The sequence below is a fragment of the Labeo rohita genome, chromosome 20 (assembly GCF_022985175.1).
Source record: "Labeo rohita strain BAU-BD-2019 chromosome 20, IGBB_LRoh.1.0, whole genome shotgun sequence".
Taxonomy (NCBI): Eukaryota; Metazoa; Chordata; class Actinopteri; order Cypriniformes; family Cyprinidae; genus Labeo; species Labeo rohita.
Window position 1 is genome coordinate 15891163 of NC_066888.1, and position 23407 is coordinate 15914569.

General features: G+C 38.3%; 1 protein-coding gene across 5 annotated transcripts in view; it reads right to left on the reverse strand.

Annotated features, from left to right (window-relative positions):
• The window catches only part of epha7 (eph receptor A7), a 101071-nt gene extending 78933 nt beyond the window's left edge, over positions 1–22138 (reverse strand). For all 5 annotated transcript variants that reach the window (XM_051138759.1, XM_051138757.1, XM_051138758.1 and 2 more), the window contains exons 1-3: positions 21969–22138; positions 20551–20615; positions 18662–19331 (exon numbers count right to left, since the gene is read on the reverse strand). In XM_051138759.1, the coding sequence (XP_050994716.1) occupies positions 18662–19331; positions 20551–20615; positions 21969–22062 (829 nt within the window). In that variant the 5' untranslated portion in view covers positions 22063–22138. The remainder of the gene's footprint in view (positions 1–18661; positions 19332–20550; positions 20616–21968) is intronic.
• Positions 22139–23407: the final 1269 nt, after the last annotated feature.

Here is a 23407-nt window from a genome sequence, read left to right on the forward strand (position 1 = left end):
CTAAATATAAATAAAAAAATATATACATATATATACTAATAAACGTGACAAAACACAAAAAAAATGTTAAAACAAAGTGAATTAGAATAAAAACTAATTATATAAAAATTAAAGCTAATTCAAAAAGGAAAGGAAAGGAAAGGAAAATAAGAAAAAGGAAAGGTAAGAAAGAAAGAGTAAAAAGGAGAAGACAACTAAGAGAAGAGACAAAACAGAAAAGGAAACAGAAACGGCGAAAGAAAAAGGAACGAGAAAAAGAAAGGAAAATAAACAGGTGAAAGGAAAGACAAGGAAGATAAACAGAAGAAAGGACAAGAAAAGTAAGTAACAGGACATGGACAGGAAATGGAAGATAAAAAAGGAAAAAGGACAAAAAAGTAAGGAAAAGTAAATAAAAATAAAGCTAAACATAAATTTAAAAAAAATCAATAACTAATAAAAATGACAAAACATAAAATTACTAAAAGTGAATTAAAATAAAAACCAATCATAAAGTAAAAGCTACTTCAAAATATTAATAAACATAAAAAAATATAAAAATAACACTGTTTATAGAAGAAATTTCGTCAACAGTCGTCTCATTTTATTATTTTTTTTATTTCTCATTTTAAGGCAAAGTGCGATACATGAAATATAATTACTAATTGTGAAAAGATCAACCTCTAGGCACTAACATGTTCTGCTGGGTTATTACAACACACACTGAGTCGCTCATATGTTGCATCAACCAGGGGCCTAATATTCCTGATCACCCCAAAAGCACTAGTATGCCTGCCTTTACACCACCTCTAGCAGTCAGAAATGTCCTAGAGGCAAGGTTACTGTGGAAAATAGGAAACTTAAATGGATTATTTCAGTATTTCACCTTTTATGAGGGGAAAAAAGGACATCCCACAGGCAGCCAGGGATCAGAGACAAAGCAGAAATTAGGGCCAGATCGCTTTAGGCTATGCACAAAAATCACCCTCACACGTTCCAATGACAACGAGTCATTTACTCCCACACTTTATTTCATATGCCCATATGGGCTGAATTGCCAATGAAGCCCCATCATCATATATTACTATTTGCATTATAATTAGAGAACATTAAATACTTAATAAAATGATTTTTCCTCTTTATTCAGTTTTTCATGACTTTATAATTCATCACTAGAAACTCTGGTGCTAATTAACTGAAAAAGCTAATTATCTGAAAAGGGGGGGAAAAAAACAGAGAGAACAAGTCTGGGGTGATTCCACAGGCTGAGGTATTTTCCTGGTTCACATCAGTAAGCAAAGAGAAATAAGCTATTTTCGGTTTGGCCTTTTGGTCGGCACTGTTGAGAGCCACTAATCCACACTTAGCAGCTGTTTGCTTAAAACCCCCTTCAGCCTAAAGAGGGAATCAGACCCACATGATTTTTCTTAAAACCCCAACCACGCCCGTATCCCCTGCATAAATATTACTTTGTTCACAGCTATGCATTTAAATGATTATTACCAGGGACACAACACTACTGATTTTCACTTCCAAGTCCAGATTTTAGATCTCAGTAGTTGCATTATTGTTCCAAGGCCTTTAAAAAAAGGAGAAAAAAACTGCAGCTTTCCGTGACAAGACTAAAATGGAGATCGCACAGGAGGTCGGCCGATTTCCTCATTTTAAACAGCACCTTGTTGAGATGGGGGGTGGCTCAGGGATACCGTATCCCCATTTCAGCTACATGAAAGCCCTGTCACTGTGTATTTAGTTCAGAACCATGGCACGGTGTGGCCGTGCAACGCAAAGAACAAGAGCCTTCTGAGGCTGAGAAGTGGAGGAAAGGGATGTGATTTTTATCAGGGATCTTTCTCAACCAGTGAGGACTTGTAATTGAAAGCAGCAAGTCTAGTTCTTGTTGTACGGAGGTGGTGCTGGCAAAGTGTACCGTGAAACAGCCATGGTTTAATGGTATTCAGGTATTTTTCCATTTAGGAGTCATTCAATTTGTTGTTTTCATTTATTTTTTCATTGCGCAAATGAGGTCATTACACAAAAAAAAAAAAAACATATTCAATAATAAACGTGTAGTGTCAAAACATGTTAAGATTACTCTCCATATATTTGTGTACTGTCTCTGAGTATGGAATTTCAATTTAAAAGAAGAGGAAAGAAGGGGAAGGAAAAATAAATTTGAAAAGTAAATGCAAGGAAAAGGAACAGGAACGGGAAACAATAGATACAATAGGAAAAGGAAAGGAAAGGAAAGGAAAGGAAAGGGTAAAAAGAAATGTAAAAAAGAAACAGTAAAATGGAGAAGACAACTAAGAAAAAGGACAAATAAAAAAAAGGAAACAGGAACAGGAAAAGTAACCAGAAAAGGAGTAGGAAGGGGAAAAGGGAAAACAAACAGGTGAAAGGAAAGACAAGGAAGATAAACAGAAGAAAAGACAAGAAAAGGACAAAACAGAAAAAATGGACAGGACAGATTACGGGACAGAATGGGAATGGGAACAGAAGCAGGAAAAGTAAAAACAGGAATAGAAACAGGAAACACAAAGAAGTAGAAAAGTAAGGAAAAGGACAAAACAGAAAAGAAAATGGACAGGACAGGACAGTTTAGGGAACGGAATGGGAATGTGAACAGGAATGGTGAAAGTAATAACGGCAATGGGAACAGGAAACACAAGGATAAGGGAAATAAAAAGGAAAAAAGACAAAACAGACATGAAATGGACAGGACATTTTAGGAATGGGAACTGAAACTGGAAAAGTAAAGATAAAAAAAACAAATGAGAACAGGAAACACAGATAGGGAAGATAAAAAGGAAGAAGGACAGAAAAGTAAGGAAAAAGACAAGACAGAACAGGAAATAAACAGGACAGGTTAGGGAATAGAATGGGAACAGGAACAGGAAAAGTAAAAACAGGAATGGGAACAGAAACAACAAAGATAAGGAAGATAAAAAGGAAAAAGGACAAAAAGTAAGGAAAAGGACAAAACGGAAAAGGAAATGGACAGGACAGGACAGGTTAGGGAACACAATGGGAATGGGAATGGGAATGGAAACAGGAACAGAAAAAGTAAAAATAGAAATGGGAACAGGAAACACAAAGATAAGGAAAAAGTACAAAAGAATAAGGAAAAAGACAAAACAGAAAAGGCAATGGACAGGAAAGGTCAGGTAAGGTGAGGAACAGGAAAAGAAAAAGGAACAGGAGAGATGCAAGGAAAGGAAACAGGAAATAGAAAGGGCAGAGGGGAAAGAAATGGGAAGGAATTAAAAGAAAAGAGAAACAGGAGAGTTAAGGGACAGTAACAGAGCAGGAAAAAGAAAGGGCAAAGGGGAAAGGAAAGGGAAGGAATTAAAAGAAAAGAGAAACAGGACAGTTAAGGGACAGTAACAGAGCAGGAAAAAGAAAGGGCAAAGGGGAAAGGAAAGGGAAGGAATTAAAAGAAAAGAGAAACAGGACAGTTAAGGGACAGTAACAGAGCAGGAAAAAGAAAGGGCAAAGGGGAAAGGAAAGGGAAGGAATTAAAAGGAAAGAGAAACAGGACAGTAAAGGGACAGTAACAGAGCAGGAAAAGGAAAGGGACGGAATGAAAAGAAGACAAAAAAAGAAAAGGGACAGGAAAGACAGAAACCATTTTCCTGGTAAGCTGGCATGTCTGTTAGTTTTAGTTTTCAGCTCTGAGCCCATCTGTATGGGGAAAAGATCCCGCCTGAGCCCAAGAGCTCAAGACCTGGCTGCGGGCACTCAACGGCTCTCTCGTGAACACACTAAGATTAGCGCCGTCGCAAATCACCAAAACAGGAGGACTCTCAACTGCCGACTCGACTGGCTTTTTACGTCTCTGAAGCGGGGACGGTTTATTTTTACATCCGTGTGATCAGGATTTGTTTATCGCGGCGTCTGAGAAGCCCAAGTATCCCTGAGTTGTTTACACAAGCAACCAACCAGCAAATTAGGCCTCAAATCAAATGTAGTGCTGACACTGGGGCCTGTCTGAGAACCTGTCTCCACTCCACCTCTCTAGTTTTACTATGAGTGACATGCACAAACACGGCCATTTCTGAGGCCCAAATTCCTGCCCTTCCAACCCAGACATGCAAACACCAACGCTGAACTAGTCAAAAAACACGCTACCACTGTACTAACACACTAACCCGCCACCGCCGAGATAAATGATAGCTTTGTTTTCCCCTTCCTGACAGCTTTATTTCTGTGGGAGAAAAAGATGAGGCTTGCCCAATTATGCCTCCTTCTGCCATGCTGCATAATGTCTGCTAGCATGTAATCATGACTGAATTAGCGCTACATGACCCCGTGTGCCAGCGGCTCTTGAGAGCATGGTAACCAATCTATGAAACTGACATTGAGACGATATCCTCCACTTAACTGCCCATTTCGGCTCTGAATTGAAAACACGTCCTGCCAACATAACCGCTTGGCTGCTAAATTGTGAAACCGAAAGGAAAAACACTAGCTTATGCAGGTTTAAAAAGTTAGCTGAAGGACTTGGTGAGCACCAGCTTTATTCGAGCTGCCACTAGCATGAAGGCGAGCTAATGGGATGTGCTTGTTGACATGGGCACGCAGAGCAGGCAACAGCAACCTCATTTACTGCACAAAGAAATTAGTCGGCCCCTTAGAAACACAGGTTGAGGTTAAACAGAACAACAGAGAAAGAGATTAAAACAGCCTGACATTCCTCCCAGAGTCTTTAGCAGGCAACGGGTGCCAGCATCAGTAATTTACCTTTCAGTGGTCAAGCCCTCTGGTTCAGCTAAAGGGAAAAAAACAGGTCTCTCAGCGTTTCTTACATGGCACTGATAAAGCAGACCTTGCCACTACAATATCTCAATCTCTAATATGCATTTGTAACTACACCCCTGAAGGGTTTAGATACTGATTTCCTCAAAATCAGCTTTAAGACTATTTTTGGCTTTTGCAGCAATGAATCCCTCCTCATTTTTCCAAGACTACTTCGAGAGATGTAACAGCAACCCAAAGGTAAAATTCAAGACAATGTCCAGCTGAACTGCACAGACTGCTGACTTGTCTAAAATTAGCGTATTGACTACAAAATTCTCTAAGAGTCCTCCCTCTAGAGAGGATGAGGAAATGTCCTAATCACAGGCTTTCCTAAAGCAAAAGCTGGTTTTTCTCTTGGTCTTGTGCTGTCAGTTGTTTTCTCTTGTTGGCTTTCTTTCGATGAATTTCCTATAAACCTCTGGACTGCCCTTTTTAGACCTCACTATATTATGATCTCAGGCTATGTTCAGAATGGAACAGTACATTGCTACTTACAGAATACTGCATAGTACACACTTTATACTGAAAAAGTAATAAAAAGCAATAAAAAGTGTAAAATCAGTGTAAAAAATTAAGTAATAAAGTAAATTTAAAAAAAGAGAGAGAGAAAATGTGTTCGCTTCTTAACACACTTTTAAAAAGTGCACTTTGTGATAGTATTTTCCCCATTTGTTTAAGTTTAAATAATTAAATTTTAATAATATTTTGTCATGCTTTTTTGTCATGCAGTTTAGTCTTAGTCATAGTCTTTTGACTAAAATGCCATTTAGTTTTAGTCATATTTTAGTCTGAATTTTAGTCGACTAAATCTACAGTAGATTTATTTGGCTAAAATCTAATATGTTTTAGTTATAGTGTAATGCATTTATTAAGCATTTCTCTAAAATTACCGAACTCACTGTATAGGTTTGATATTAAGGTTTTATCATGATAGACACAGATTTCACTGCTGTGACACGCAACATGCCTTTATATTAACATTTAAATGAAACCACTTTTCATAAAGAACAAGAACATGGTCTTCTTTTCAATGAAATGCCAACGGCCATATCCTGCTGTTTCCTGTTCCGGCTTTTTATGCATTCTTTATAATAATTTTACCACATTCTTCATTCTTTCAAGCAGACATATTTATTTATGTGAATAAATTTAGATTTAGAATTATTTTTAGGGCTACTCAAATGAATTTCTGTCTTTCTTTAGTTGCTTGATTGCCACAGACAATAGCAAGTAAATTAGGCTTTAAAACCGAATGCATGGATGCAATGTATTGATACACGTCCGATATTCTACCAACTGTTTACGTTCACATAAGACGTAACCAAGTGTTTACGTGAATACTCATCAAAATGGACAATTCAACATCATTTTGTGTGTATGTCTCAGTTTATGAGATGGTTCTCTTTTGCGTCGCCAAGTTTGTCCATATGTCTGCTCTTCTCTTACTCCCAGATATTGATTTTTTTTTAACGTTTTATAAGACGTGCAGCAAATGTATGCCAGCTTATTTCCCGCAGAAAAGATCAATAGGCTAAGATACAGTTCAAATGTACACATCTAACCTCCTAACCATGCAGCAGAGTTGTTCTGAATGAATCTCTTCCCAAATCATCCCTCCCTAACATGTTCGTCTTGTTTTTATTTGTCAACGAAAATGTCAATAGATTTTTAAATAGTCAATAGCTTTTGTCATTCAAAACAAGTTTTTGTTTAGTTTTCGTCTGTGAAAAAATGTCGTAGACGAAATTTATGACAAAAATTATTCGTCAACAAAATTAACACTGGTTTAGTGTCACATTTAGTGAGCAAGTATATTATTTTAAATACTATCTAAATTATTTAATTATAAGTGTTTCAAGTGTTGTGCCACCAGTGTTGGGGAGTAACTAGCTAAATGTAACGGAGCTACGTAATTTAATTACAAAATAATGTAACTGTAATCTGTTACAGTTACTGGGGAAAAATATGTATTAAATTGCAGTTACTTATGAAAATGTTAATGATTACAAAGGGGGTTATATCTAAATATTTTCACACACACACATACACAGATTTGACTGATTTCTTTCCCAATTTGCATTGACTGCTCTAAACAACGAGATGCCGTTATTTAGGACACAGAATAGAACGCAGCTAATTTAGTGGTGTCTGTGCTTTAAAATGAAATTATTATAACCTTAATTCAAGTGATGAAGGATTTTGAAAGTCTGACAGTAATCTGTGTTGAAAGTCAATAGTTACACTACTCATTACATTTTAAATAGAGTAACTTGGAATCTGTAACTTATTACATTTCCAGAGTAACCGTTTCAACACTGTGTGCCACCTTATTGTCACATGACCTGATCTTATCGCATATTATCGCGTGTTGGAAATAATTTTTACTCTTGGAAATAAAACATTATTAACATAACTAAACTAGTGCAAAAAATCTAAACACTTGACATTCAAATAAAATAATGAGTTAAAAAACAACTAATTAAATTCCATCACACTGGTAACGGAAGGTCAAGTCAAGCTCATTGCATTGTGGGATACAGTATGTCATGCAGCGTGCTCTGTTGTATACTGCACATTTTGGCAAATGTAGTAGGTCATCTGCATATTTCATATAGAACATTTTCATACTGTGCACAGCACACAAACAACATTTCTGCAGTATATATTCCGCAGCATGCTAGTATGTGCTCACACTACTTGAAAAGGGTTAGAAATACAGTTTATCCGATATCATCTAGATGAGTTATAGAAATTATATTACATTAACTATACTGAAACTTTTCTCTGCCTCATGCTGTAAAAAGTAAACAAACAAGATTAGCATTATATTTTTACTCTTAAACAGTGCACTTTCTGGCTATGAAAAGAAGTGGTTATCAATAGATACTATTTCCACCCCTGATGAAAGCACTCTGAGAGAAACTAAAACCTTTCAAACTCACAGAAAGCCTGTTTCCATGCTGTCAGCCCTTGTGTGGCAAGCATTTTAATCTTTCCCCCTAAGAGGGCTAGAAATCTACCCAACTCCAGGAAACAGGCCGAGGGTACAAAGGAAAGGGGAAGAATCAAAAGGCAGCAAGAAAGCAACACACCAGGATGGGGTCCGGTTTTGGCCCTGTAGCCTTTGCATTTCTCCTACAACTGCTGGACTGAGACTGGGAGCCGTAACAGTTACAGAAAAAGCCGAAAGTTGGATTAGAGGGTTGTGAAAATGTCAGATTAAAATGTTAAAAGATGGATCTTGTTCGGCGCTATTCGCACGGTGCCCCACGCATTACTGGGAGCGAACAGGTTGGATTAGGGGTGTGTTCCTTTACATGCAGACAAGAATCTCATTCATGGCAGCTACCTGTGTGGAGGAGAGATAAGTAGCTTTCCGTCAGAAACAAAGAGAAGATTAGCATTCTCTTACACTGTGCTGAAGGACACACCAGGATGCCCTCTGAAGCCCTCAGAGAGGAACAAGAAAGACTTGTGAAGAAAGAACAGATCAAAGCCTGTCAGAGTCCTCTCCTAAATATAGTTAAAATGTTAACATCATGAATCTTGCCAAAACAGCTGTTCGCTTAGAAAAAAAGTCACTGCGGTGCCAGATAGATTTGTTTTAAAAATAGATTACATGACAATTAGGTCTATGAATGAAACCCAAATAAAAAAAATTTAATCGTGAACGGTAGGGGAAACGCAGCTGTTAAAATCATTTGCATGCCGCTGAGCTAAATACATTTTATAATGTATGTAATAGCATCTCTTTGTTCGCAATACAATGGCACAACAATGCTTCTCTTTTACATGTATATTTTAAGCAGAATAGGGTAGGAACGTTATATCTCTGCAATTACTGCTGAATGCATTATGCTTTGACAGTCGCATTTGTGTTGGCTGGAGGTGGACATCGCCGCTGCCAAGAAGAGATCTTTTAACTTGCTCCTCATTTCTCATGTGAGGCAGACTGCAAATAAATGTGATTACACTCGAAATACGGTCTGGGTGGACACAAAATTGTGGCAAAATACTGAAAGAAGGGATCTGTAAAATGTTATTGCTGTTAAACAGAACAAAAAAAGGGAGGGATCAATTTCAGTTAAATACAACAGCTCAACTCATCCCAGTAGCATCTGCCCAGATGGTTTTCCTGGCATATGATATGTTCTGTGATAGCGGAAAAGAAGGAAACATGAAATGTCACTTTTACAGTGAAAAGAAGCGCTTTTAGAACAAAGCGGCCTTTTAGGGGAAAAAAAGGTTTTGGTCTCAGGTGAAATGCTTCCTTCCAAGTGTAAATGCTGGTCGCTTGTTTGCGGCTGATTGCAAAATACAAAATGTAAGAATGTCCTGAGGCAACTGCACTTTCCCTTCCACGTCATTCGGCCTGATTTACTGCATTGATTAGCAAATGGAAAACAAAGATCTTAACGTTAAAAAAATGATGGCACACATCTTTAACTGCACCTAAATTGCAGTTGAAACAATTCTGATTGGATTTGTTCATTTAGTGCATGTAAACATTTCAAAACATCCAAGGTGTTCACATCTTTCTTTCTTCAGTCAAAAAAAATGTTTTTTTGAGTCCATATAGTGGGCTTCAGTGGGGATCAGCAGGTTGAAGATCCAAATTGCAGTTTCCATGCAGCTTCAAAGGGCTCTACACAATCCCAGCCGAGGAATAATGGTCTTATCTAACAAAACGGTTGTTTTCTAAAAAAAAAAAAAAATTATATACTTTTTAACCACAAACGCTCGTCTTGCATATAATACATAATCAAGCTGGAAAGGTCACGTGTGGCATAGGCCGAAGTATCGACCCAGTGCTTACAAAGCGAACGTGCAAAGAAACTCAAACGGCCTTTACAAAAAAAAACTAAAACAACGATTTTGAAGTTAGAGAGTTCAATGAGATGGAGTTTTCACTAACCATGCATGATTTTTACAACAAGACTACATAATACATGAAGTCGTGGATGCAGAGCTAGTGCAAGATGAGCATTTGTGGTTAAAAAAATATCTATTTTTGTTTTTTTTTTAGAAAATGACATTGTTTTGATAGATAAGAGCCGTATTCCTCGGCTGGAATTGTGCAGAACACTTGCATTGAAACTGAAGTTGCACTGAAACTGTAATTTGGTCCTTCACCCCGCTGATCCCCATTGAAGTCCACTATATGATGAAAAATCCTGGAATGTTTTCCTCAAAGCCCTTCATTTATTTTTGACTGAAGAAAGAAAGACATGAACATCTTGGATGACATGGGGGTGAGTAGATTATCAGGAATTTTTTATTCTGGAAGTGAACAAATCCTTTAAATCTGTTCTGCTTAATCGTCTTTTTTATTTCAACAAAGATTGTATGCATTTCTTAAATGCTGAAGCACATCTGTCACCGTGGTAAGCAACCCCAAAATTTGGTCTTTTCTTGAAAGATAAAAAGTGTAGGATCTTCTTACGGACACTATGACCGTAGCTAATCAGATCTAAATCAAACCTCCACCATCAGCAGGTTATCCCTCACACACACTGAGACACACAGTCTGGATGACTTTGCAGCTTTGACAGAGATGACTAAGTGAACGCACAATGGCGAACCGGCAGAGGTCTCTCATTATAAAGCCAAATACAGCCTTGACCTGTCCAAACCTGCACGGACACACACCCATTTGAACAAACGCACATCCACGCACACCCAAAGCCACCCACGCTGAGTCTAAAACCCATATGTATCCCTGCCTAGAGACTACATGATACAGCACTCAATCAAATCCCAGCATCACCACCGGTGATCCATGAAAAACTACCATGCGGCACACATTTCTATCTTCCAATAATCATCTCCTCAGACAAATGATCGTTTCATGTAGTCTTGATTACTGCGCTGCTCGTAGCTGTCCCCACAAAAGTAGAAGAACAGCATTACTTTCTAATTTTATTGATTCTTCTTTGGCACAATGTGTTCACTTCGAGTTACATTCAGTAATAACTTGGCTAAGAGACAGCGCTCTGTGTGTGTGACATTTCTTCTCCTTAATCTCATTTTATGAGCAGGAGAGAATTTAGTCTGCTTCTCATTAACAAACAGCATCTCGGCCCCAGCAGAGCACCGCGAATGTGGAATGATTTCGAATGTGAATTTGGAAAGCTTTAATAAGCCTGCTATTTGTTTAAACATTGATCTCAGAGGATTCGATCGTAAAAGTACACTGTGACTTCTGAAAAACATCAAATTAGTGAGGCCTTTTATGCAAACATGGTTTGTTGATTTCAAAATGTCTCATAAATTCAATCCTTTTTCATGAGTGCATCTGTTAATCAAATTGCAATTATATCCTGAAATAAATAATTATGTAAGTAGAAATAAAAATAAGCATTTCAGGTTATTTAAAACATTAATGTTAAAGTAATAAAAATCTTATTTATTTTACCAAAATGCATGTTATTGAATTGAAAAGATATTTCACATAATATGTTTACATATTGTCCACAAGAGAAAATAATAGTTTCCAACAATAACTGTATGACGTTGAGATCCATCTTTTCACACTGAGGACAACTGAGGGACTCATATACAACTATTCCAGAAGGTAGGGGGTGAAAACTTTTGAACAGAATCGAGATGTGTACATTTTTCTTATTTTGCCTAAATATCATATTTTTTCATTTAGTACTGCACTTCAAAGGCTACAGAAGAAAGTTATGTTTCCCAGAAGATTTTATCTCCAAATCAAAAGTTTTCACCCCCCGGCTCTTAATGCATGTTTTTTTTTTTTGTTTGTTTTTTTCCTTCTGGAACATCAGTGAGCATTTGAAATTTCTCTAATAGTTGCATATAAGTCCCTCAGTTGTCCTCAGTGTGAAAAGATGGATCTCAAAATCATACACTCATCGCTGAAATGGGTTCAAATACATAAAAATGCTGGGAAACCAAAGAATTTGTGGGACCTGAAGGATTTTTCTGATGAAGAACAGGCAGTTTAATTGTTCAGGACAAAGAAAGGACTCATGACACACTATCACTAAACAAAAAAATAGAGCTGTGGATCATTCAGGGGAATGTAAACTTTTGAACGGGGTCATTTTTATAAATTCAGTTATAATTTTCTCTTGTGGACTATATGTAAACATCTTTTATGTGAAATATCTTATTCAGGTCAGTACTAAATAATAACATGCTTTTTATACGATGGCTCTTATTTTGGTAAAATAATGAACATTTTGCAGAATCTGAAAGGGGGATGTAAATATTTTACCTCAACTGTAAAGTTTAAAATTTTTCGTTTACATTTTAAAATGTTACATAGTTTTTTGTTGTTTTTTTTTCATATAGTAATGTATATTATTAAACATTTCTTCTAAGTACTGTATACAACGTTTTGCGTATCAAATTTTCACCCAACAAAAAATCCTGTAACTTTTAGTCTTGTTTATATAATCACAAAACATCAGATAACAAATAACCAGTCATTTTCTGTTTTAAATACTGTACACAAACTTAGCTTTGCTTTTGCATGGGAAAGTGCAAATCCTGAGCTTCCAACACGTTATTTCTTTCATGTTTAATGCAAAACTTCAGTTCAACACAACGAAGCTGAACATGACTCAGCAGAGAAATCTTTTTCTTTTTTTGACTGAGCAGGGAAATGCGGCATTACATCAAACGCATATATTTTGACAGCGAGAACAAAAACGCTGAAGCAATGTGAACTAAATAGTCTACGTGAATAGCCAGGAATCTTTGTCATTTCGCCAGTAACGTTGTGATTTCCGCGGTGTCACCGGGGTCGCTCGCGGGCTGGGCATGGGGTCAGTGAATATTAACTTCATTTACACATGGTTGCAAACAGAGCAGCTTGCACAATGCAGGCCTGCCTGCTCTGCTTAGTAACGTGAGCAGCCGAGCTGACAGGTCACTGCCAGGCTGGAAGATGGATGAGCTGAGCAGTTGACCCTTGGCTTGCCTGAGGAGCCAGCTCTATGGCTTCTTTCCCCTCTGAACAAAGACCCCCTACCAGCAACCGCCCTGCTCACAACTCCAGCAGCACTAACAGGTCCCGACATCTCCATCAACCCTTGCATGCACACACACACACAAGCAGATTTTGATAGGCTTAGTCTTTTTAGCCGGACACACCCAACCAAACGCTCTTTTTTTTTATGCACGCATACACACAATATGGGCGGCTTACCCTCTTTAGTTGCCTAAACGCTGGCACACACACTTCTCTTTTCGAATTGCTCTCTGCTCATCCGTACTAATGGATGCAATTGGACAAGCGGACACTGTGTTAAAAGCAACAAAGCAGCCGGGGTGCGTGTGCACGCGCGTGTGTGTTCGGAGCAGCTTTGGCCCGAGGCGACCGGGTGAAAGTGATATGTGACCAGGTTGAAGGCCTTAACACTCAGTGAGCATCAGGGAGGGTCTGTTGTCAGAGTGACTCTCCTCTGGGAGAGCGGCAGAGCAGGAGACTCAGCAGCTCAATCTCTCCCTAAGAGCAAAATCAATAACTTATTACATAACTGCACACTTTTCTCCTTTACAGAGAGAGAGCTAGAGAGTAGGAAGGAAGGAAGTCTTAAGAGGCTTGTTCTAGTATGAAAATGTCCTTTTTTACTCTGCTAATATTACAAGCAGGACTCCTGAAAATGACAAGGGAGCCATTGGCTCCTATAATGAATCATTTAGGAGCCAAATAGCTTTGTTGACAAATTACAGAATCGCTCGATATAGATGGTTGCACAGAAGTGCCGTTGTCCACGCTCATATTTAATCACAATTATCTGCTGTGGTCTAAATCCAAGGGGGTGCAAATTAAACGCAACAAATTTATACTTTACAATCAGTTTGTTGAAAAAAGGCTGTGTATTTGACTCACTTGATTCAATTTAGCCTTGTAAATAACCAGTATTATTTATAACATATAGAATAACATTTTACAACAAAACTTTTCTAATACCCTCATTTACGTATTAAACTATTATTAATCAGATCAAATCAAAGAATGACTCACAGTTTAGGCAGTGATCCCAGTAGCTGTGTGAATCACCAAGTTGACTGTAAGTTCAAGACTATTTAATGAATAGTGTGGATTTATTCAATAAAAGAACCAGTTCCGGGGCTCTACAATGTGGCCTTTTTTACCGCATGTGACGATAAAAAAATATTTAGGAGCACCATGTGCGACTGAACCGATCAGCATATTTGTGTTTGCGCTGAGGGAAGCTTCAAAGGTTTTGTTTTTGCAATATTGAGTAATGTATCACAGACACATCTCACAAATCCTTTTAGAAACGAAGTGTAGAAAGAGTGTAAATAAGAGATTCATTGTGCAGAGTAGAGAGCTTCGTTGATTTTAATGGAACTTTGTGAGTTTGTAAATGAGATATTGATTTAACACAACAGTTAAATAAACAAGAAGTTAACATTAAGTGACTTGCAATGTCTGACTATAACTCTACTGTCTTTGCTCTATTTCATCATCAAAAATGCTCTGAAACAAGTCACAGCTGAGCCGCTGCACATCTCTATTCAGACACAGCGGTGTGAATGAACCTGCATTTTTAAACAAATTTAGCGAGTCAATGATACAATGTCCCATTCATAAAGACAGTCAGTTGCTTTATTTCTGAATGAATCAGTCCTTCAAACAAATCAAATAAATGATAAGATTCAATAATTAAATCAGTGACTTGCCGCCACCTACTGGCAGATTTAGTTTCATTTTAAAGTATCTTTTCAGTTATTTAAATAATTTAAAATTTCTGTATTCAAACTTTTATATTTAAAAAAATTCATCTCAACATGAATTTATGAATTTGATTGCACTCATGCCACCTTTGAGCCTTACTAAACATATGAAAATACACCTACAAGCCACTTCTGTGTTGTTCTATGCCACCTCCGTAGTACAAAGTAATTTTGTTAATACTGATTTCATTTGATTGGTAACCTATTCTTATTTTATTTGTTCTTATTCTGTTGTTTTAATTAGAAATTTTAAAAAGCTTAAAAAATATAATTTTTAAAAAATCGACATAAAAGATGACATACTTTTCTAAGTTAGAAAAATGCCATTACAAAGATAAAAACTAAATTCCCCTGTAAATCACTTTAAGGAGTCAAATGTCACCTTGTAAAGGGAAGGCTAATTTTCTTTATCAGATTTTATGATTAGTGATTAGAAGGTGCTCCTAAAATTTTGACTTTTTAAGTCATGAGCTCCTAAAAAGAAAAGTTCTGCATTCAATGGAGTCATTTGTTTAAGAATCAGAAATTACTGCAGTGTTTTTTTTTTCATGCTTCCAATTTCTTTGAAAAAAGGTGTGAATGTGAACCTCAGTGAGTAATTTTTTTTTTTTTTGGTGCATTGGCAAACATTTTTTTGATCATTTTAATTGTTTTTTTGTATAAGAATCTAGTGAGAATCTGTTGAGTAGTGCTTTAATTAGGAATGACAGTATGTTAACCGTTCATCATTTTCCCTAAGAACTTTTTTGATCCCATGAAACAACAGGAAATGTGATTGCGAACATGCAGCCACTACACCACATCACATCAATAACTGGACTGCCGCCAACTGACAGGCCTGACTGACGACACAACACAATGACAGCTCCGCTCGTGTTCAAAGCCACCTTCCATCTGACAAAACCAAGAGGGAAAAACAAACAGTACTCCGAGAGCACGCCACTCTTCAAGACCCTGGTCGGGCGAGAAGGCCATTATCCATCAGCAGATGAGTCTAACCCTGACAGCTTCGGACCCAACGGGCTTCCCCAAGGAACTCACCTCCGTTTGAATAATTAAGCCCATTTACAGCTCTCTAACGGATGACCGTTTGTAGCCTTTACTTTCACACCTTATCAATCACTTGTGTGTCAGGCTTTATACAATCCTCCCGCCCACAACTCCTGGTGGCATCATTTGAAATGCAAAGCACGGCCTTCACTGAGCTTGGGACTTGCTCTTGCATCCTTCCACCCCGGCTACTTCTGCAGCTTGTCTCCACAGCTAGTGCCCTCCTTCTGTGTTCTGGCAATCCATCAGGCTTTGACTAACTTCTGTCCAACTATTTGACATCTGGGAGATGGATGGTGTCAGCGCCTGCCGTTGCCAGTACCTCCTCCTGTTAGCATGTTAGCCAGTGCTAGCTTGTTTTTTCTCCTTAGAATAACAAACAGAGGCTTGCCTTGTAAACAGCGCAAACTGGAAGAGTAGGTCAACTATCGGTTAATATTGCCACATAATCTTGCCATTTAGGCAAGATACGGTTATTAACGTGACGCGATGTGACTGAGCAACATACATTCCATAGATTGTTCGCAAAAGCTTAACGAAAACAAAGAGATCAATGTCTGTCTACAAGGACTCTTTTTCTGCTTCCAAAAGACTTAGTGTCTCCATTTTCTCTGAGTAGCCACTGTTGAACAGAGCTTCGCAAATGAATAGACGCTATTTTTGCTTGAGCTCCATGCAAATAAACTCTGGCATGCTGCTGAACACTTCAAATTGCTTTTTTTTTACAACACTAATAACACTGATTGTTGTAACTGTGAGGGGCGGATCTCTGGAAAAGGGATAAACTTTGGACCCCATTGACATTCATTGTATGTTTTTTTTTCCTTCTACAGAGGAAAGAAAATGTTCATTTTTGGTTAAACTTTCCCTTTAAGAGTTAGGAGACAGTTTTAGAAGTTTGACATTTTAAAAGTTGGTGGCGTCCTAAACACATGGCGCTCATGGCTCAAGACTAATGAGTCAAAACCATCCGCTTAGCTGTGTTTACGTAGGAAAACAATTAAAATACTGTGCCAGCGGATGCAAGAGTTTGTCGTGCGAATGCCTGCTTAAAAGAAGAGAAAGAGAGAAAAGGAAAAGAAATGAAAGACACACAATCCTCCATCAGGCATATGATGAATGAGATGGTCAAAACACACATTTTCATGGGCCTTCTTAGGTTTCCGCACTCAATTTTTAATGCGAGACATTTTAGACTTTATCCCGTATGCATGAGCGTCTGTTTGTGTGCGTATCCGTATATAAATAGTGCGGATTTTATAACAGAACACGGTAAGGTGGTGTAAAAACAGGCGCTTTTGAAGGCATCAGGGTCACAGCGCCTTGGCCGAGCCCCTGAGGGGAGGAAGAGAAGGCAAAGATAAAGAAAAAGACAGAGAGAGCTGCAACATGAGCTGTATGCTCTTGCAAAGATCAGTCCTCCATATTAAAAAGACCCTTGTCACTCACAGGCCTTCAGCCCCAGATACCGTGCACTGCATTACTGTTTCTCCAGCAGAGAAGAGGAAAACACACCAGTATTTTTCAGTCTGGTTGGTGCTCGGGGGGAAACTCTGAACAGGCAATTTAATATCGGGAGGATCGCTAAGAGGAAGTGCTGATGTGGCAGTCTCATGCTCATTTTATTTAGATTAACTACAGCGGTAATATCACAGCCACTCATGCCAGGAGCGACGCACATCTCATAAAGTGACAATGGAAGGGGGCAGGAATAAAAACGGGTGACAGGGTTTGTTTGTTGCCGGCTCGGACAGAAACACGCAACATTGTTTTTGAGGAATGCAAGATGGCTTCGCGAACAGCGATTCATTTTCTGGCAAAGCATTCGACTCTGACTTTCTGAGAGTTTTGGTGTTGCTTTCACTTATTTATTTCTTTTTTGCTTAGAGCGAGTAAAAATTCCCGAATGTTTAAGCGGTTAAAAAAGTGTGGAATTGTAAAAAAAGACATAAAACGCATCCTTTTATTATGCTTAATGTGTGCCAAATAGCCCATATTACACAGAAGCATCATCAACTTTCTCCTTTGCTCCCTTTCTGGCTTTTGAAATGGCTTTCAGCTTTGCAACAACCTCTCAGCGTGAAGCAGCCTTGCCCATTTTAGCTTTTGATAACATAATAGTGTTCTGAAGCACCCTTTACATGATAACTTAATGACGCAGACGTGTATGTGCACCGCATAAAAGCTATCCAAACCTTGCGGAGATATCTGATAAATCATTACTGGTCTGTGCACTTGATAATCTATAGAGGTGGAGGTGACCCAGATTGGGAGAAAAAAGGGTGGACGACCACTTCAACCGCACAAAACTGAGAGGTCCCCTCCCTCGGATCCTAATCATGTGTCATTTAATGGGCAAAAAAACAACGCTTGGCGCCATTAGTGACAGTGATGGCACTGGAAGTGTTTTAGTCTTAATCGTAGAGTATATCAGAGGCGAGTGTAATTGCATTTCCGGTTCGGACACTTGCCTCCGCTGTTTGTTTTCTCTTTCTGTCGGGGTCATTTGAAAGGTCCGGGCGACTGGCTGAAGCTCCTCCGGACGCGGTGTCGTTTGCGAGCGATTGTTTTGGCGCGGCGCCAAATGGAAAGAGAATAGGAGAAGAAAGAGAGCGGGCTGTTTCTGAGAGCTAGGCTGGAGTGCTAGTTATCATTTAATTCCAGTGTCAACGTGCATAAGGCTATAAATTAAGAGCCCACAAATCAAGCGACTAACAGGGATTCCAATTATTGTGGCAAGGATTTTTGCCCCCACATTTAATCCATCATTATTATCTCTGCCCAATAAGCATGTGTTTTTTGACTCAGCTTTTCTTTTATTAATCGTTCGTCGTCCGCTTTGTATTTTTTCAGCATGGTTTGTTTTGTTATTGCATTGCTTTGCTGTAATTCGGATGAATTACCTCACGTCTGGATAATTCTATGCTTGGGCACTCAGTCAAACAATTGGAACAAGGATTGGACACATAAGCGAGTCTTACACATAATAATAACTTATTAATTGCTTCATTGTCCTTTCTTCCGTCTCACGTAAGGTTAATCAGCGGCGCTCTAATACATGCCACCAGATGTGTGCAAATGAAAATAAAGTACTCACGTTCACACGCGTCTCCCTTCTGGTGAAATCCAGCTTTGCATATACATTTCCCAATGGGTACCAGCCACTCTCCTTCTGCGCTGCAGTGCATTTTGGGAGAGTTGTCGGCCTCCTCTTCTGCGTCACTGACGCATGTGCCCTCCACTTCCACCAGCGACGAAAACTCCGATCCCGTCACCGTGTCTGGGAACGTGGCCAGGTTCTCAATAATCGACCAACACTTCTTGTAATACACTTTGACGGAGACCAAAGCGATGCAGGCACCTACATCCTGAAAGGCCAGGTAGAAGCCTCGGCGGGAGAGGGGCCCGATTATACGCACCTCAGTGTTCAGCTTCATCTTTCTTTCCCCCAGGTCACCCTGAGTGAAGCTCTCGTCCGCGGCTATAGTGTCAATTTTCACATACTGGCTCTCCCTTATATTCCTGCCCACCTCCACGTCGGTTTCCTGGTAGTACAAGTTGAACGTCTCCTTGCAAGAGCCTACCACCCCTGGAAGGCTGTTACAATCCCTCAAGGTAAACTTCAGCTCCACAAAAATCCTCTGGGCATCGCCCTTCTCAATCCAGTTAGTCCGTAGCCAATTGTTCTGATTTGGCTCCATGACCTGGCAGACCTGGTATGTGCGAATGGGTGTGTAGTTTTCATCCAAGCCACTGATCTCTTCCCACTGAGAAAAAGTAAAACGCAGTTAATCATCATTATACCGTGTGCTGTACTAAAATGCTCAGAACTAACCGCAAGGGAGAATCTCACAGCGTGTTAAAACTGGCCTCTGTGTGAACAAATGCACAACTCCTGGATATAAGATGATCTACATGATTTTATCTGCAGCCGGATGCTTTAACCTAAAATATTTATTTTTAGTGATTATATAAAATTATATTATAGTGATTATATACAATTATATGCACAGTTCTGATAAGTGTTAGTGTCTGTCAATGCAGTGCAAACACCTATAAGTACATTAAAAAAATCATGTTTTGCAAAAATGACCTCATGCCCAATAGTAACAATGTTTCGTCAAGTATCCGAAAAAAAAGTTAATGTGTGATGACATCAAAATTAACTGCTTTTAATTCAGTCAAAAGCATTATTTAATGACTCAACGTGACTAATTTATGTTACACTGGCAAAAGTAATTTTCTGGGCTTCTTTTAAACAACTTTCACCTGGGACGCTTAAATTCTGTGTACGCTGGACACTTTTTGGTTGTGTTTCTTTTATTGTTTAACTCATTTAAAATGTTTTTCATTTATATAAACACACAGTACTACTTTTTTGACCACAATGAATACAAATTTAAAACTCATAAAAGTTAATAGAACAGGCAGAAATTATTATAACAAGTTAGTTGGATGAAACCAAATATTTTGTTAGAAAAATAAAACATTTTTAAAGTCTAAATAAGATTCAGTGAAATCTCAAATCACAACTTTTTAGTGCTGTTACTTTATTAGTTAAGACTTTTCAGATTTATTTGTGTTCAAATAATTGTTAAAAACGCCTAAGACTTATAAAAACAGCAAAACATAATTAAAAATATAACTAGTTATTATACCACATTAAATCACTTTGTCGGCCATCGTTGAACGGCTTTAAAACAAACGCGTCTGTATTTTACACGCCTATTATAAAACCAGTTTAGGATCGACAAACAACTTTTTAAAAGAATCAAAACCACCTTCGCATAAAGTAAAACCAGTTATCCATTGTTTAGCGTTTTAGAAACATTGTGATGTGGTGCAAAGACTCACAACTGAAACACATTATACCACCACATAATTTTAGGTTGCACTCAAAATACTACGAGCAGTATGCGCATTACAGAAGAGGTAAAAATCATAAATGTTTGCTGTAAAGTAAAAGTTGTAAAGTTTCCAGCTTACCCCGCTTGGAGGAGACGATATCCATTCCAGCTCTGTCTGCTGCGCCTTTGAATCCAGCAGGATCACTGCCGACGACACATAAAGCGCACACTTACAATAATGCATCTTTAATTGTGATTAATGTTTGGCACACATCTCGCTCATATTCCAGAAGCATTTTACATCGCGAGCGAGCGCAGATACAAACCAAATGTGAGAGAGCGCGCGAGTTTGACCCATTTTCAGCAGACAGCGGTGGAGATTTATGACAATAAGAGCACCTCGCACCTCTGAAACCTGTGCGACACCTGTTCATGTGTCAATGTAACCGACGGGCACGCTTTCGCTTTTAGTGGAGATCGAGAAATCGGTAAAGTTCCTTCGTTTGCACCGCTGAGAATATTACGCGTATACGCGCACGCACCGCAGGTTAAGACTTCATCGCGTGCGAAATTATTCGCTGATTTGCTATTTAAACACATTTCGATAAAGCGTTATTCGGTTTGTGTGGCTATATGACTATAAGGATCTGGCTAAATAATAAAATAAATAATTTGATTAACTCTCAAAAGGGCATTCGCTCAGATCAGAACGTTAATTAAAAAAAATAAATAACATCACTGATAAATAAATTCGTCACTGAGCACGTTCAGAAACCTCTAAGTGAACTACAGCAAACATCTATAAAATCAACTCGATCTATTTATACCATATACAGGTTTTAATTTTATATTTCAGCAAGGAGGAACGATACCTTCGGCTTAGGCTATAGCTAATATAGTCGATGTTTATGTGGATATACATATTTGCAGTGCAGACATGTATGGTGAAAACACACTGCTCTTTATGCTAAATCTGCACTCGATAACTTGGTAATACAGAAGCACTTGTATTGCTTAATGATTGCAGGAGGTTTTATCCCGGACAAATCCTTTCCTACTACTAACTGAAGCTGATCCCATGAGTATTTTAAAATAATAACCGTGATACATGTTGCAGTCAAGTTGCAGAATTGATCGTATACCCACTGCCCGGTTGGTTAACAAGGCACATCAAGCGGATCTTTTCAAGTTTGGTGTTGCTGTTGTCTCTTTGCAGTAAATGGAAACCACGTAGTGTTTTCCGATTAAATGAGAACGTGATAACCGGGAGATACAGGGCTGTGAGGGTTAACCTTAACCAGATAAATATTGTCTATCGCGTTTAGTTGCGATGTGCAGTTGTAAATCACTCGTCTTCGTGTCTGATTAGCGAAAGTCTGAGCGTCAGGGAAATACACAACGTTACTCATGATATCAAAGTCAGACGTATATCGTGACAATAAATAAAAATGTCTGTTTGTCTGTCAGACTGTCGATACTGTATCTGCTCTAACTACTGATTTGCTCGTTCTCGCGTTCGCGCTGTCAGGATGCAATGAAGGAAACTTTAGCACTCACCCTCTCTTGTGTTCTGTGCTATTCCAGTGTTCACATAAAAACATAAATGAAGGCAAAATATAGTCCACAAACACGAAACTGAGGTGCAAACCATGATGCAGTTGAAAGTTGGCTAAACAGTGTGCGCTTTTTCCAACGCGGCGTTCCCTTCCCATTGACGACGCTCCGGCAACCAGCTCTGGGTGAATAAAACAGCCGTCTCTCACTCAAATAGCATCGCCAGCTGAGAGGCGGGGCTTAGGGCATTCAGCCTGTCACTCATCTTGACTGACAGAGAGCACACCCACATTTGGAGCGCGGTGTAACAACGCGGACGAATCATCTTGAAGCGAAGGCGGATCCTCAATTTTAGTCTGAAAACCGACTGTGAGGATTCACAAACTTTGAGATTAAATACTTTGTTGCGCTCTGTATTGAAAAAAAGATAATATTTGAATGTTCGGTTCGAAATACTGTACTGGAAGTTGATGCTTTAAAAGCTACGGGTTAAATAAAAAGTGAAAACATCAAAACAAACTTTGAGAACTAGTGAAATGCCTTTCCCTGCAACACCACTTGCACGGAAGCCTACTCTATCAAGATAAGACTTGATCCTCCTTGGGTAGGGCAGACAAGCATGTCAGGACATCCGAGGAAACGTTTATATTTTTCCCAAGTCATTGAAGAGCATTGCATCATCAGCAAACAAGTACTTCGTTAACCTCATCACGGTGCCTGTCGTGTCTGGCAGCTGTTTTGGAAACGCATTCTCACAGATTGCAATGTCATTTGTTTTGTCACTAACCTAATATCACATTAGCTTTCGAGTTACATCAATAAAATCGTTTTTTTTTTTTTTTTTTTTTTTTCAGAGGCCATATAGCTCCTTTATGTTTGTATGTACTTATTTTCAATTTCCCAGAGAATTCACACATAAAAGAAAAAAGAAATGTTAGAAAATTTTTGCTTTTATGTTTGCTTGTGTCTCAATAGACACTCACTATTAAGGATTTTAACGAATTAGTTAAGAAAACCAGGCTTTGTGCACAAATGTACTCCAAAGGGACAAACCTTAAGTTAAAACGTAATGAACACATTTACAAATTTAGCACAATTCTTGAACTAGTCGTTTTCCATATATCTGTGTATTCCATTGCAGAGGCCCAAACCTGCAGAAATTAAAAATAAATACATCTAAGAGTAAAAATGAAGTTAAAATTAAATACAGAAATAAAAAAGTAACAAATACAAGTAATTAGTATTTAGTTAGTAGTGTCAGTTAGTATTTCAGTAACACTTTACAATAAGGTTCATTAGTTAACTACATTAGTTAACAGGAACTAAGAATGAACAGCATTTATTAATCTTAGTTAATGTTAATTTCAGCATTTACTAATGTGTTATTAAAATCAAAAGTTGTGCTTGTTAACATTAGTTAATACACTGTGAACTAACAGGAA